Raw genomic sequence first — 16,541 nt, forward strand, 5'->3', positions numbered from 1 at the left:
GGCCAGACAAAAACAGGTGGTGGGCCAGATTTGGCCCTTGGGCCATAGTTTGCTGACCCCTGCTTCATAGTCTAAATGTACCAGTCCCTTTGTTCTTCTTTATACACAGCACACCATTTCCTTTTTCTGTGTCTTCTCACTGGCTGTGCCACATGGCTGGAATGATTTTTCTTCTCACTTTCCACTTGTAGAATCTATGACTTCCTTCCAGATGTGAGTCAAGTGCTACCTCCTGCAGGAGGCCTTTCCTAGTCCCCTTTAGCTACTAATATCTTTACCTCTAAGGTTACCTTTTATCTATTCAGTATGTATCTTGTATGTGTATATTTATATGATGTATCATGCAGGTTGCATGGGGTGTCCACCCATAACTTTATAGTGTCTCACCGCTCTCACCTGTGTGTATGAATACCTGTTCACTCTCTGGGCTGGCATACTCACTTCAACCTGCCATCACCGTGGCAGTTTAAAGCTAATTTTCTTTGGGATGTACCCATTGCATTCTAACAACTTTATATTTTGTACTTATTTTTTTTTCCAGATTATGGTAATAGAAATGAAAATAAGGAGTTGAATTCAAAAGAAAAAATTCCTAAAAAGGTGGAATCACAGAGGATGGTGTCAGAAAGACTTGCCCAGGATGTTTCCCAAGGCTCTGAATTTAGTAAACCTGATGGATGTGTAGGAAGTTTAGTGAGACAACTGGAAAAGACCACAATGAAAAGTCTGAAGAATTCTCTTTACCTGGAGAATGGTTTCAAGCCATTTCAAGCAATGAGAGCTCCCACTGGGGAGAAAAGTCATGAATATACTGAATTTGGGAGAAACTCCAACCCAAGTTCAAATCAGAGAGCTCCTACAGGAGAGAAATCCTATCAAAATGATACATGTAGCCAGTGCTTAAAATGGAATTCACAGCTTAGCAACCATCAAAGTACCAACATATCCAAAATTACTTGTGAACATAATAAATCTGAGAAAGGCTTCAGTCACAGCTCAGTCCTTAATGAGGATCAAATGATTTCTATTGGAGAAAAATCCTATGAATGTAGTGATTGTGGGAAAACCTCCTATCACAACTCTAATCCTATTCAACATCATATGATTCATGCTGAAGAAAAACCCTATAAGCAAAGTGAATGCAGGAAAGATTTCAGTCAGATCTCTAACCTTATTGGGGGTCAGAAAAACAATCAAAGAGAGAAGTGTGATGAATATAAGGAATGTGGGAAAGTCTTTAACCAGAGTGCACATCTTATCCTTCATCAGATAATTCATAATGGAGAGAAGCCATATAAATGTAGTGAATATGAGAAAGCCTTCAATCAGAGTTTCAGTCTTACTCATTATCAAAGAACATATAATGTAAAGAAGTCTTTTACCTGTAATGAATGTGGGAAAACTTTTAGTGCAAGTTCCTCCCTTATTCAACATCAGAGAATTCATAATGGAGAGAAACCTTATGGATGTAACAAATGTGGAAAAGCCTTTAGTCAGGTCTCCCGCCTTATCTGCCATCAAAGAATTCACACTGGAGAAAAACCCTATGAGTGCAAGGAATGTGGAAAAACTTTCAGCCAGATGTCAACCCTTATTAAACATCAGAGAATACATAGTGGAGAAAAACCCTATGAATGCAATGAATGTGGGAAAGCCTTCAGTCAGAGTACATGCCTTATTTATCATCAACGAATTCATACTGGAGAGAAACCCTATCATTGCAATGAATGTGGGAAAGCATTTAGTGCACGCTCTTCTCTGACTCAACATCATAGAATTCACACTGGAGAGAGACCCTATGAATGCAATGAATGTGAAAAAACTTTCAGTAATCGTTCGTGCCTTATTAAACATCTTAGAATTCACACGGGAGAAAAACCTTATGAGTGTAACACATGTGGGAAAGGCTTTACCCAGAGTTCTAACCTTATTCAACATCAAAGAATTCACACAAGAGAAAAAATCCCATGAATGTAACATATATGGTAAAGCCTTTAGTAAGCTCTCAGTTCTTATTCACCACCAAAGAGTTCATACTGGAGAAAAACCTTATGAGCGTATGGAATGTGGGAAAACTTTTAGTCAGATGTCAGCCCTTATTAAACATCAGAAAACAATAGTGGGGAGAGACCCTATTAATGCAGGATATGTGGAAAAACCTTCAGTGATCATTCAGACATTAAACATCATAGAATCCACATGAGAAAGTCCTAGTGAATATGACAAGTGTGGGAAAAACTTTAGCTTATTCAACATCAAAGAATTCACATTGGAGAGAAACCTTAGGAATGTAATTATTATACTTAAGCCTTCAGCGGTGGAGGAGGGGGTTGGGGGGGGTCATACTGGAGTGAAACCCTATGAATGTAATGAATGTAGCAAGGTTTTTAACCGGAAAGCACACCTTATGAAACATCAAAGAATTCATACTGGAGAGATACCATATACATGAAATGAATATATGAAAGCCCTTAGAGTTCTAATCTTATTTTTCATCAAAGAGTACATAATGGTAAGAAACCCTGTGAGTGTAGTGAAATGTGGGAAAGTCTTTAGTGTACATTCACACTTCATTCAACATCAGAAGATTCATCCTGGAGAGAAAACCTTATGAATGTAATGAATGTGTGAAAGCCTTCAGCAGAAGAACACGACTATGTATCTTGAGTCATATTAGAGAGAAGCCCTATAAATTCAGTGAATGTGGAAAAGCCTTTAATCTTAGCTTCCCCCTCTTTCAACATCATAGATTTCACATCAGATAATAAATAGCCTTGTCAGTGAATCAATCAGCAAGCATGGGAAAAACTGGCAAAGTCCCAACAAAGCCATTTGACTTCACCCCATAGATGATTGCAGACTCCTTTGAGATACAGCCACTTTTCCATTAATTCATACTGCGTTGCTCTCTTTAGCTCAGTGCTATGTAAAAATTAGTTTTTTGATAAATGTTTTTGGCATGTTTGAAAAGAATGATAAGTGTGGGAAAGGCTTCTCTTAGAATTCCCCTCTTGCACCATTGGGGATCAGGAAATCCATGCCAAAGAAAAGGTTCTAAAAATAAAATAAATGAGATGGTAACAACTGAATTAAGAGTATTTATCATCAGAGAATGGGGTGGATTGGGTAGAGAAACTTGACTTCTGGTAAATCTCACATAGTACATCTTAGCCACAATGAGCAGTGTATTTCATGTATCAAGAAAAGGTATACCCCTCACATCCTTGAAAAAAAAATCCATTTAGAGCAAGGGGTCTTAAGTGAGGGTTCATGGGTGCCCAAAGGAGTCTGCAGATAGATTTCAGGGTGTCTCTAAACTTGGATGGGAAAAAATCATTATTTGTACTAGCTGAAATCTAGTATTTCTTTTATTTATGAATTAAAAATATATTCTGAGAAGGCATGCAGAGGATTTACAAGACTGCCAGAGGGGTTATAACACAAAAAAGTTAAGAACCTCTGATTTAGGAAAAGGATAAAGGAAAGATTTCTGGATCTAGTTCCCTCATTTCTAAAATGAAGGGACTGAACTAGATACTTTCCAAAGTTCCACCTCTAGGTTTGTGATATCATTATCTTGGTATAGATTTCTTGTTGATATTTGGCACTGGGATATGTACAGCAATTTATCTTTGTTTTACTAGTTTACTCCTTAATAGCTCTCCCATGATTGTAGCAAGATTTAGATCTTTAGTTATATTCTTCTTTCTAAGAAGATACCAAAAGCCTTTACTTCTGCTAGAGTTTATTTTTTAAGAGCCACAGATCTTCAAAACTTTTATTTCTAGGTCATGTAGAAGGGAAGAGAGCCATTACCACACAATCTGTCTACATTTTGCATTTGGCCACATGGAACCGTCTTCCTGAAAATCTTTAGACTCACATTACAACTCATTCCTGCTCTTTGCTTCAGAGACCATCTTAGCACCTGAGCTAAAATTTCTGATTCCTAAGTTCACTGACTTTCTTTGTACCCCATGCCCTGCCATTAGCTTTAGGAACTCAAATACTTATGTTGATGATTCTTTTACCTTGGTCTCACTGTTCATTTCTGCTCAGATTGTACAACCTCCCAAATCAGTTTCTAAGATCTCTATCTCCAATCTACCTTGATTACCCTTGGTCACTTTACAGTGCAGACATTGTCCCTCACCATAGGAAATACATGTAACTACAGTCTCCTTATTTTCCAGCTCTCCTACTGCCTCACTCCTACTGGACCTCTTTTTTTTGTCTTTATCACGACTTTCCATCCCACCCCACCCCATCCAATCCCAAAGTTCATTGGCCATAAGCAAGTAATTTTCTCTCTTTGGGCCTCAGTTTCCATTTTCACCTCCTTAATTTAAGTATTCCCCAATAATTTTTCCTTGGCCCCCCCTTTTCTCTTGACTCTCACATGGCAATGTCATCTACCCCCACAGATGCAGCCTCTGCACAGATTTATTCCACATCTCTATGTCCATTTCCTGACCATTTTCCAAATTTTAGTTATACATCTTCAGTATTCCACTGAAAATTCAGTTCACAAGCATTTAGAACTGAAATATCTCTCAGATCAACTTTTTCAAACTCCTTTTACAGGTTGAGAGAATAGAGGCCCAGAAAAGTTTAGTAACTTAACCAAGATCATTTAGTTAGGAAGTGGTAGAACTGAATGTGAATCCAGTTTCTCGTGAAACGAAATCCAGAACTCTTTCCAGTATCCATCATCGAGGTGGCATAGAGAATAAAGTGCTAGACTTGGAGTTAGAAAGACCTGAATTCCAATCCTACATCAGATGCTAGCTATATAATCCTGAGGAGGCCTCTTAATATTTCAGCCTCAGTTTCCTCATCTGTAAAAGGGGGCTATTATTAGCACCTACCTTCTGGGGTTGTAAAAATCAAATGAGATAACATGTAAAGTGCTTTGTAAACCTTTAAGTACTATATAAATGCTAGCTATTAATATTATTTATTAAGCACCTAATACGTACGAGGTAACACACTGGTAGATGAGGATAGAATAACAAAAAAAAATGCTGCTTCTCCACCTGACTTTCAAAGCACGGGGTATGGTCCCAGGTGTTAAGGCTGCAAAAATGGCAGCAAAATACTCCTTGGCCTTTGTAGCTTCTATATGCATGTAGGGATCCCACAGGTACATAGAAAAGTAAATCCAAAGTAATTTGAAGAGAGAGGGAGCACTACTTACTGAGTATCTCAGGAAATATCTGTATATAAAGAGGCATCCAAGATAGACCTGGAAGGGAAGGATTCCAAGGGGGAGGTAAGGAGGTCATCCCATATATCTCTCCCTGAATTTGTTACCAACAACATGTCTACTCAACGTGCCTAGTCCTTAGCCTAGTGTTTGGCATGTAGCAGGTGCTTAATAAATGCTCGTTGACTTGGACTCATTTGCTTCCCTCCTCTTGACGTTCTTTCAGGGGCACCACAGAATCTTCCCATGTTTGAAACTCTGAAGTCATCTTTATTTTTTCCCTCTTCATTTTTTTCATCCAAAGCCCTTCTCAGTTACTTCAGATGAAACTTGGCTTTCTTTTCTTTTTTATTTATTTCTTTTTTGAATTTTGGTGAGGCAGTCGGGGTTAAGTGACTTGCCTGGGGTCAAATAGCTAGTAAGTGTCTGAGGTGGGATTTGAACTCAGTTCCTCTGGACCCCAAGGCCGGAGCTATATCCATTGGGCCATGTAGCTGCACCCAAAACTTAGCTTTCTTCTAATAGAATTTATTCCTTCCTTCTCTCACCTTATTTCATTCCTCGGTGACTTCACCATTGGCACTGATGATCCTTCCAACATCTTGGCTTCCCAGTTCCTCATTCTCTTTGGGATGAAATGGTTCATTTTTGTGTACTTTCAGAGTAGTGGTGTAGTACATTTTTGAGGCAATAGGAGCACTCCCCTTACCTGAAGAAGGACATTAACTAGCTTGTTAGTGATTAGTAAGAACCTGTTTTGAAAGACTTATTCTTACTAACCTGGATAGGTCCAGACTATGGATTAGCTTTGAATTCAAGTAAAGAGAGAGAGGAACCTGTATATAGCTTGTTTCTACTTAGTCATTTACACATTGTCTCCCTTATTAGACTGGGATTCTTGAGAGCAGGGACTGCCTTTTGTCTTTTTTTTTTTTGCATCCCAGTGCCTAGCACACAGTAGGCACTTAATAAATGCTTATTAACTGACCGACCTCATTGATCTACTGTCTTATTCTAAGGCACAGAGGATAGTCAATAGAGGTGACAGTCACTTTCCAGGGGAGGTGAGAGGAGGGGAGGACCACCTACATTGTAAAGTTGTTTTCATAAACAAAACTTGACATATATAAATAAAACATTTTAAAATAAATAAAACATGGGCATTTTCAGTGTGGAAGCCAGAATGAAGCTGGATGAGACCTGGGAGAAAAATTATGGCCATGGATTTGGCCAGGGTAATAAGAATTCAGTCAGATCAATCAGGAAAATTTGAGTGCTATTCAGTCTTTATTGGATATATACATTTTAAATTATCTTGAATCTCGAGTATTCTTTCTGAATTTGTATCCTCCTTTTCCCTTGTTCTGTAAATAAATATTTCACCTTCAACCCAAGATGGTTTGGCTGCTGTCAGAGAAAGAAATGACATATTAAAGGATGGTGGCTGCATATGGATACAGAAATCCCCCATCCCTAGAGAATGAGGCTCAGACCTCCACAGAAAAGAGGGATCATCCCACTCAGTAAATTGGTTTAGGAATTTAGCAAACAAGCTGAGGTTCTTGCTCTTGGCTGGGTTCAGGAGACTTTATACTATTTAATTTCCATTAGCTTCTAGCTGCACTCAGCCACAACCATCAGTTCATTCATTCATCAGCACAACTTCTCCCTTGGACTTCATCATCACTTGGGGCCACTGGGTTCAGTTCAACAAATATTTGTTACTTACAGCTATGTCTGAGGTCCTGTAATGGGTTCTAAAAATTCAAAGATTAAATGAGACACTGTCTCTGCCCTTAAGGAGCTCAGAGTATAATGGTAGGGGGTAGGGAAAGGAAGTAGGACCTGTAAACTGTAGACACTAGTTCCCAATAGATTGGGTTATGGACCCCTTGGGTCTTCAGAGTTGCAAGGGATCCACAAATCCATAAGTATATTAAGTATTGTCATTTTGGTCTTTAGCTCTAAGGAATTATCTAGCACAACGGTACAATAAATAAGCAAAAAACTTTCTGTAGATAAAATCAATATCTCATATATACATATTACTATTTTTAGTAATTGTGTGAAGTAATATGATTAATAATCATCCTTATAGAAATCAGTAGAATGCAAAGTCTTACTAAATTCACAACAGTTTTTTGTTGTCATTTTTTAATCAATGATTTTAATTTTAGTAAAATAAATAAAAAAATCAATACAATGTAGATAATTAATTTGTGGTTTTAATTTGTTAGTTTGTGGTTTTCTAAGTCAATATGCCTGGCAGGAATCCACTTCTATTTGAGTTTGACACCACTGCCCTAGAGAAATGTGATAATAGTATGAATTAGACTGATGATAGGAGGAATGGACAGGAGGGGGAAAATGTGAGAAATATTGTAGAGATAAAATCATTAAGTGATAAAATCACTTATTACCCTGACCAATCAACTGTGATATGGAAATAGCCAAGCATTCCTTGATAGGTACTGCTGTCAGCTGAAATTATTAACACAGAGAGATCTAGGAGGTAAAACCAAGGTTTATTATATACTTCAGCATAGTCCCAGAGTTCTTAATTAACTCTGATCCATGAACAGAGATTTACTAAAGCTTGTATAGTCTCCAGTTACATCAGAGAAAGAAAAAGAAAAGGAGAATTTTGGATTTATAGCTGCTGGAAGGAGAAAGGAATTTGCAACTGCCAAAAAGAGAAAATAAAGATTTATTATTCACAGATACACTTGTAAGATTTACATTTCAAAGATAAATTTGTGAGATTTATATTTCAAAGATATGCTTGTGGGATTTACATTTTAAAGATAACCAAAGAAGAAAAAACACATTAGATGTAGTTTATCAAAAAAAAAAAAACCATGAAGATGTAGTCAGGGAAAATTCTTTTATCCTCCCCCATTTCTAACCTCAGTTAAAATAACTGGGATTCTCAGCTAAACTAGTGTGCCCTAAGGAAAGCCTCAGTCAGTTACATGATTTTCTCATGATTAAAGCAGCCAGGTTGGACTCAAATAATAATTTTTAAAAAAAGAATAAAAATCTCTTACAACTGGTTGAATTTTAAGGAGACAGTGAAAGAAAGGATAAGGAGGAAATTAAAGATAATTCCAAAGATTTGAGTTCAGGTGACGGGTGGTATCAACAGAAAGAGGAAGGTTGGGAGAATGGCAGGTTTGGAGGGGGAGGGGATGATAATGAGTTCAGTTCTAATTTCTAGTTTATCAGATTGTGAACTCCGTAAATGCAGGAAATGTGGTGTCTGATTTAATCTTGTTATCTTCTCAAGCACATAGCACTAGCATTTGGTAGTCATCTGCATTGATATCATCCAAGTGGATTAAGGTGAAGAAGAGGATCCAGGAAAGCATCATGGGAACCACATTTAGAAGCCAGTGAATGAAGCAGAAAAGGAGAGTTAAAAAGTTAGGAAGAGAATCATGGTCAAGTACTATCACAGAAGTCAAGGGAGGAAGAGGTGGTCAACGCCGTCAATGTTTAATGTGGAGAAGAAAAGAATGGAGTGGGGGTGGGGGAGGGGTAGAATATGATACTTATCTTTAGTATTTGAAGGGCTATCCTATGGAAGAGGAATTTCTTCAAATATGGAATACATGGAAAAATTTACAGTGACCTATATTTGTTTTTTCACTAGTGCCAGATCAAATATGGATACACAAAGTGCCAGTTGATTTTGATGAAAGAGCTGGTGGAATGCCTGTGCACACTCCAGCAGGGAGAATGAAGTGTTCTTGGAAAGTGTAATGGTTGGGGTGGGGAAGGAGAAGGTGATACAGTCCCCCATGTGGAAGAAGCTAGGAAGCCTGCTTCCTGAAAGGCATGATGATGTGTGATGGAAGTTCTGTGGAGAGATTTGGAGTATGCACAAATGTCTCACAACTAGTCCCAGTCTGCTAGCTATCTGATGAAAAGGGGCATCTTTGATTATGGAACTGGAACTGAGATGCATTCAAAGAGGTACTAGTGTTTTGATGTGGGCTTGCTAGACTTGTTGGCATTGAAGGAGGAAGAGCTGCTATGGCCTTCCTAGTGGGGGAGGGGTCTTGAGCCCTCTGGAGTTGGCATGAAGCTGAAAGACCTTACTGTTGCTTCTGTCTCTGCTGTGTCCATTTGTCTCTGTTTCTAGTTGAAGGAGATTGGAGATGCCTACCACCTTGTGAGTTTCAAAATGGCAGGAAAGCAAGATACCAGAAGGTCTGGGAGTGGAGTTCATGCTGAATTTTAAGCCAGTCAGTCTAGAATTGAGACCTCAAGGAGCAAGAGTGGTAGTAGCAAGGTAGTCTAGTGGCAGCTGAGACAGGATTTGATAAAAATGGATTTTTAAGAGGTAAGAATGAGCTGTTAGAAGTTGGCATAATTGGGGCAGCTAGGTGGCACAGTGAATAGAGCTCTGGCCTTGGAGTAAGGAGGACCTGAGTTCAAATCCAGCCTCAGACACTTAACACTTACTAGCTGTGTGACCCTGGGCAAGTCACTTAACCCCAATTGCCTCAGCAAAAAAAAAGTTGACATAATTAACTTCATTGTGTTCCATATTCAATATTTTACTATGTAAGCCTCATCATATACTGAAGTATCAGCTTACAACAAGCTGGTTTTCTTCAGTATCTCCTTTCTACCTCTAATTACTCAAAAGTTTTTATTGTTATGAAGGAATATTGTAAAATCTCCCAAAAAACAAAAAGAGGGCCCAAGGAGTCCTCTCGTTTTCTTTAATTAACTCCCAAGGGATATATAGTCCCCTTCATCTAGTATGAATGGTTATGCTAACAAGAACACATTCCTTCTTTTGTAACAAGTGATAAACTTCCTTTTTTCTTGTAAAAAGTACATATTTCTTCTCTACTCTGACCTAGCTGCTTTGTAACAAGCACCCTTTTGCTTCATGTACCCTAACAAATGGTGTAAATATTATTACTTGGATTGCAAGACACACGTGTCCATCCACTTGGTGGTGGAGTGTGTCTCACTCACTCACTCACAAGACAGTGATCTTGTCTTTCTTGTGCCAGCCTATTGGCAGAATCCAAGAAAAACTCATGCAACAAACTCATCCAGGGGCTATACTGAATTTCCATGTGAGGAGTCAAGGATAGTCAAGGATGTCACCTAGGTTTCCAGCCTGGGTGACTGCAAGAATGGTGATGCCCTTGGCACTAATAGTGAAATTTGGAAAGGGAGAGGGTTTGAGGGGAAAGATAGTGAGTTCAATTTTGAATATGCTGAGTTTAAGATGTCCAGTAGGCAGCTGGAGATTGAAACTGGAAGTCTTGAGAGAGTTTAGGGCTGCATAAGTAGATCTGAGAATCATCAGCATAGAAATCATTATTGAATCCATGGGAGCCAATGAGATCAACAATACCATAATAAAAGTCTATTGACTTATGCATGTTTTTGAGGCAATCAGGGTTAAGTGACTTGCCCAGGGTCACATAGCTAGTAAATGTCTGAGGCCAGATTTGACCTCAGATCCTCCTGACTCCAGGGCTGATGCTCTATCCACTACACCACCTAGCTGCCCTGATTTATGCATTTTTAAAGGAGTTAATTGATATTAAATGGTTATATGGAATTGGAGTGTTAGTCACAAATGGAACTAGAGTTTTTGTGAGAGAATATAATAGAAACAATGTGGAGGTACTGAAGGTTCTTAAGCAAGGAAGTAATGTGATCAGATCAGTGCTTTAGTAATGGCTGTTGGGCAGCCAGATGGAGGATAGGCTGGAGAAGAGCATAGCTTGAGGTGGGCACAATTGAGGATGTTACAATGGTACAGGTGAAGAGGATATGGATTGAATAGAGAGGCTGGTGGTCCTGTTAGTGGAGAGGAGACAGCTGAGGATTACTCTGAGGTTATGAACCTGAGTGACTTGAATGAATGAATGGATGAATAAAAAAACATTTATTAAGTCCTTACTAAGAGCCAAACATCTTGGCAAGCTCTGGGGATACAAATAGAGAATCTAGAGGTGTCTTTGCTCTCAAAGAGTCCACATTGTAACTGGAGGTAACAACACAAACACACATACACAAATACATATACACACATACATATATAGAGATGTATAATCATATAAACATATTATACATTATACCTGATTATTTGCATATAGATGCATATAATATATAACATATTATAAATTATAAAAGTGTATGTGTTTGTATATGTATATGTTTATATGTGTGTATAAATGTAAAATATGTGTATAGACATATACACACACATATATATATACATATATATATATGTATATATATACACACACATACATACACACATATACATAAGCATGCACACATATACTCATAGCTACAGGGCACATGGAAAAGCCCAGAAGTCCTAAGAATACTACAGTGGGGTGGAAATGTATATTGGCAGGTCAGATGGCAATGCCCAGGGAGTTGGAGGGTGGAGTGGTACGGTAGATGGTTAGACCTAGAGAAACTCAGGATCTGGTAGCAGGGCAGATGCCAAGACCTGATAGTCCTCCATAGTCATAGAAGGGTGGTGGTAGTTAGTGACTTCCAGCTCATTTATTTGGTGTGAGCAGTCATGGTGCTTTTCTCACCTGTTTGCCCTATTGGGTCGGGGAAGGAAATGGGGGATGGGTGCCTCTGCTGGTGTTTCTTCCCACCTTGTTGCCCCATGGGGGGGGGGATGGGGGAACATGGGAGAAGCAACTTTGAAAGACCTAGGAACTCTGATCACTGCAGTGACCATCCACAATTCCAGAGGACCAATAAATATTCTCAATAATAATCATAACTAGCATTTATATAGCACTTTAAGATTTACAAAACACCTTACAGACATTTCATTTTATCCCTGCAGCAATCCTGGGAGGTAGATGCTATTATTATTCCCATTTTATAGATGAGGAAATTGAGGCAGACAGAGATTGAGTGAGTTGCTCAGGGTCACATAGGTATAGCAAGTATTTGAGGCCAAATATGAACTCAAGTCTTCCTTATTCCATGTCCAGTGCTCTATCCATTGCATCGCCTAGCTGCCTCATAATGAAGCATGCTACCCGTCTCCTGACAAAGAGGTGATTGATTCAGGGTGCAGGATAGATTTTTTGGACATGGTCTCTATGGGAATGTGTTTTGCTTAACTATGCATATTTGTTGCAAGGGTTGGTTGCTTTTTTTTTTCCTATGTGGTAGAGGGAAGTGGGAATAGACAGAACACAGACTTGGGGTAATTAAAACAAATAAATAGAATTGGAAAAAGTGGACAGTTCTACATTTTTTAGAAAATAAGGAAAAGAATGGTAGAGCCCTCAACAGAAATAGGGAAAATTGGAGGAAGGATTGGTTGGGGTGGGGGAAGGAGAGTTCGATTTTGTATAGATTTGGGAGCCATCTGTATAGAGATGATAATGGAACCCACTGGAGCTGATGATATCATCAAGAAAGAGGGCAAAGGGAGAAGAAAAGAGGACCCAAGCCAGAGCTTTAGAAGAGACCCAAATTTATCAGGTGGGATAGAGGCAATGACCCAGCAGGGTCAAATTAACAATATTTATGAATGGAGGAGACTTGAGCTCGTTTATAGGCAGTGGGGAAGGAGCCAACAAATGGAGAACATAGAGAAGAGAGAATGATCAAAGACACAAACCCCCAAGGATTGAGAAGGGATGGAATCAAAGACACAAGTAGAAAGGTTAGCTTTGGTGAGGGGAAGGGTAGTCCGGAGACCAGTGCAAAGTAGGAAATATATGAAGGAGTTGTGTGTGTGTGTGTGTGTGTGTATATATGGGTTTTTAGGTATGGTGTAGAAATGAATGAATTTGTGATGGATGGCTTCAATTTTCTTAGTTGAATGGAAGGTTAAGTAGTCTGTTAAGACATTGAGGTAGGGGAAATCATTGTACATTAGGAAAAAGGAAAATGTTTGGAATAGCTGCATCATAAAGAATGTTGTAGAAATGATATCAGGTAAGAATAAAAGGATTTTAGTAGTAGTGAGGGCTCAATTGAGGTTAGGTAACATGAATTTGTAGAGAATCCAGGCAGCATATTAATGTGACTTCCAATGACATTTATGTGGCTGGATATAAGGTAATAATAATAGCTAAAATTTATGGAGCTTAATTATATAACTTTATTGCAAAGTATTTTACATATGTTCATTTTGTTTGATAGTCACAACAACTCTAGGAGGTTAAGTGCTATTATTATCTCCGTTTTACAGATGACAAAACTGAGGCTGAGGTCAGTGAAGTGTCTTGATCAGGGTTACACAGCTAGTAAGTGTCTAAGGCAGGATTTGTACTAGCACAGTGGATAGAGTATTGGGCTTGGAGTCAGGAAGACTGAGTTCAAATCTGCCCTCAGACACTTACTAACTGTGTGACCTTGCTCAGGTCACTTAACCCTGTTTGCCCCAGTTTCCTCATTTGCAAAATAAGCTTGATAAGGAAATGGCAAACCATTCTAGTGTCTTTGCCACGAAAAACCCAAATAGGTCACAAAGAGTTGGACATGACTGTGAAACAACTGAGCGACAACAACTTCCCAACTCCAAATCCAATGCTCTTTCCATTTTGCTATAGCTAGACAGCTAGCATGCCCCTCTTATTTTCTCTTCTTTAGTTGAAATACTTCTAACCTTCAACTGATGCTGATAAGGACCTGGTAGGTATCAGGTAGATACCTGTCCAGGAACTGAGAAGGTGGAGGACAGTGGTGACCCATAGTCGAGGTTCGGCAAAACATGAATAATAGAAAAACAAGGAACAGGTGACTCTAGTGGTAGATATTGCATAGTTGATTTGGCTAATTGTAAAAGCAAGACTGAATGGAACCCAGTGGAGCCAGAACAAGGATGATAGGGTGGGAGAACAGGGAAGAACTGAGGACTAGAGGTCAAGATGTGGAATGAGTTTAGAAAAACAAGGTATAGAAAGAATGAGGCAGAGGGGGAAATGGAAGAAGAGATTTCAGGAAGGTTTGGGGTGATAAGCAAGCCCAGATTGTGATTTTCCCTGGGGTTGGTTATGAGGGAATTGAGGGAACTGAGTGAATCACACTGACTCCATCTTGTGACTCAATTTTGGAGCTAGCTCAGTTTTCTTCAATTATGGGCTCAATTAAGGGTCTAGTCCAATTTCTGTCTTGTGAGAGAACTTTATTTAATTATGGGGATTGTCAGAAAACGTTATATTGTTTGAACCTCGCCCTATGTGGCTGGAAAGCTAGTCTACCTCTACCTGTTGCTTAGAGAGTTTTACCTAAGGACCTAGGTTATGCTGACCAAGAAACCCAGTCAGATCCAAAGATTGATGTAAGGAGTTTTCTCACAATTCTATATCTCAAGCAATCTGAAAATTGGCCCCATGTTGGCCGATCAGTTATTCTTTCCATGTTCCTTTGATTCTTTCCATCTTCCTTTGATTGAATAGATACTTGAGGAGAGGAGGGTGACACCTCTTTTTCTGATTTCAGGGAATTGTACCTGTTTGTTCCTCCCTCCTAACTTGGAAATCCCCTAATCTTTCCTCCAATTTGAATTCAGATTGCCTAATTTTGTATCCTGTTAATTATTTTCTTTTAATTAATTGGTCTTATTTGATTAGTTCTTTTTAATACATAAAAATTGAGCTCACTCTGTATTCAGGATCTTTGGACTGACTGGGAAGTCCATTGCCCTGTTTATGATGCCTGTTTTGCTAATAAATCATATAGTTCAGATTGTTTCCTCAATTATTATTAATTGTCCACCACAGTTTTGGTATATTGGAAGTTGACAAACTGGCAAGCTAACAAGTAGTGTGAATATTGAAGAATGAGGGCAGGCACTCAGCTGAGTCAGGTACTGAATTCTGAGAAAAGAGGGAGAGATATCTGAGGGCCAGTAAATGATAGCAATGAGGAGCTGGACAGAGTGATAAATATGGATGAAGTTCTGGGGATAGGTTGCTGATAGTGGCAGAGGGAGTGTCTGGAAGTTACACTGGGGAATAAGTAATATACCAACTCTTTTTCCTAACCAGGTGTGCCTCAGGAGGTGGTGATGATGAAGAAAAGAGCAGTCAGCATTGGAAGTGGTCTGAGAATGAAGTGTCATCTAGAGAAAGACAGGCAGTACCTGTGATGAAAATGATAGATACTTGAAGTACTAAACTATTGAGTCAGTATGGCATCCCAAGAATAGATTGTGCCAGGTTAAGCTTATCTAATGTTTGGAGTGGGAAGTACCACACCAGTACTACCATTCAACATCACAGAACCCTGAAAGGTAGAAGCCCCAATCAGTTGGCACTTCCCCAGTCCCATGGCTAGCAAATTGCCACGATTCCCCTAATCTCCACGATTCAGATGAAAATCACTTTCTGTTACTTATCCCATTTTCTTGTCCTCATCCATTACAACTCTATTCTTCCCCAGTCTCTTTAATCCTCTGCCTTCCAGTATCCTGATTTCCATGAATATTTCTCCCCATCCAAGATCCTTCTTTTCACATTTCCATCTTCTTATGCTCACAGAAATCCTAGTCTCTCTTGAAGACACTGCATCCCTGACCATCCTGTCTCCCCATCCAGGGCTAGTTGCTTCTTTTCACATTGGGCCAAGCAGAATCAGCATATTCCATATTCCTCATTGCCACTTTCAGATTCTACCTTTGCCAGAATCACTTAGCAACCTCTTTGAGATTTGTCCCATCTACTTTGATCATCCTGTCCCAATCCTTGTTGCCATCATCAGCTGATCCTCAGGTCACCTTTTCTCTCTTTTTTGTGGTATCTTCTTCATCACTAAAATTTAGTCTTTGCTTTTACTGCAATTTCTAGGACTGACACCCCATCCCTTTATTCCAGGCAGCTTCTTTGCTCTGGCTTCACTTTCCTACCTTAAGAGTTTTGACCCTATAGCCAATTTGACTGTATGCTATACACCTACTGACTACCTTGCCCCCTTGCCTTTCCATCATTTCCTCCATCCATTCTTATTTTGGGATATCTCCATGTTCTCCACTCCTAGAAGCAATGTGGAGCTGATGAAGATTTTGGCAGTTGTGTGGATGATGGATTTAATGGGGGAGACTATAAGCCGGGAGATCAGCTAGGAAGCTAATACATTAGGTGAGAGGTAATGAGGCCTGAACTAGGGATTCAATTTGTTGTGTGTGTCCTGAGGGCAGAACTAGAAGCAACAGGTAGAAGTTGTAGATTAGATTGCCTCTGAGGTCCCTTCCAATTCATGTCTAAGCAAGGATTCCCTCAGACACTGTCAACAAGTGATCATTCAGAGATCTCTAGTGGGGGAAACTATACCACTTGAGGCTTCCCTTTCCAGTTTTGGATCACTGGAA

At 39.2% G+C, this 16,541-nt stretch overlaps 1 protein-coding gene across 4 annotated transcripts in view; it reads left to right on the forward strand.

Annotated features, from left to right (window-relative positions):
- The window catches only part of LOC110214110 (uncharacterized), a 47,312-nt gene that overhangs the window by 16,386 nt on the left and 14,385 nt on the right, over nt 1-16,541 (forward strand). Inside the window, exon 5 of one of the 4 annotated variants that reach the window (XM_020994814.2) lies at nt 542-2,117. The exons of the other annotated variants lie outside the window; for them this stretch is intronic. Within the exon in view, the coding sequence (XP_020850473.1) occupies nt 616-1,971 (1,356 nt within the window). The 5' untranslated portion in view covers nt 542-615 and the 3' untranslated portion in view covers nt 1,972-2,117. Of the gene's footprint in view, nt 1-541; nt 2,118-16,541 lie in introns of those variants that run through there. 4 annotated transcript variants of the gene reach the window in all.

Source organism: Phascolarctos cinereus, unplaced genomic scaffold (genome assembly GCF_003287225.1).
Source record: "Phascolarctos cinereus isolate Bilbo 61053 unplaced genomic scaffold, phaCin_HiC Scaffold_4;HRSCAF=312, whole genome shotgun sequence".
Classification (NCBI taxonomy): domain Eukaryota; kingdom Metazoa; phylum Chordata; class Mammalia; order Diprotodontia; family Phascolarctidae; genus Phascolarctos; species Phascolarctos cinereus.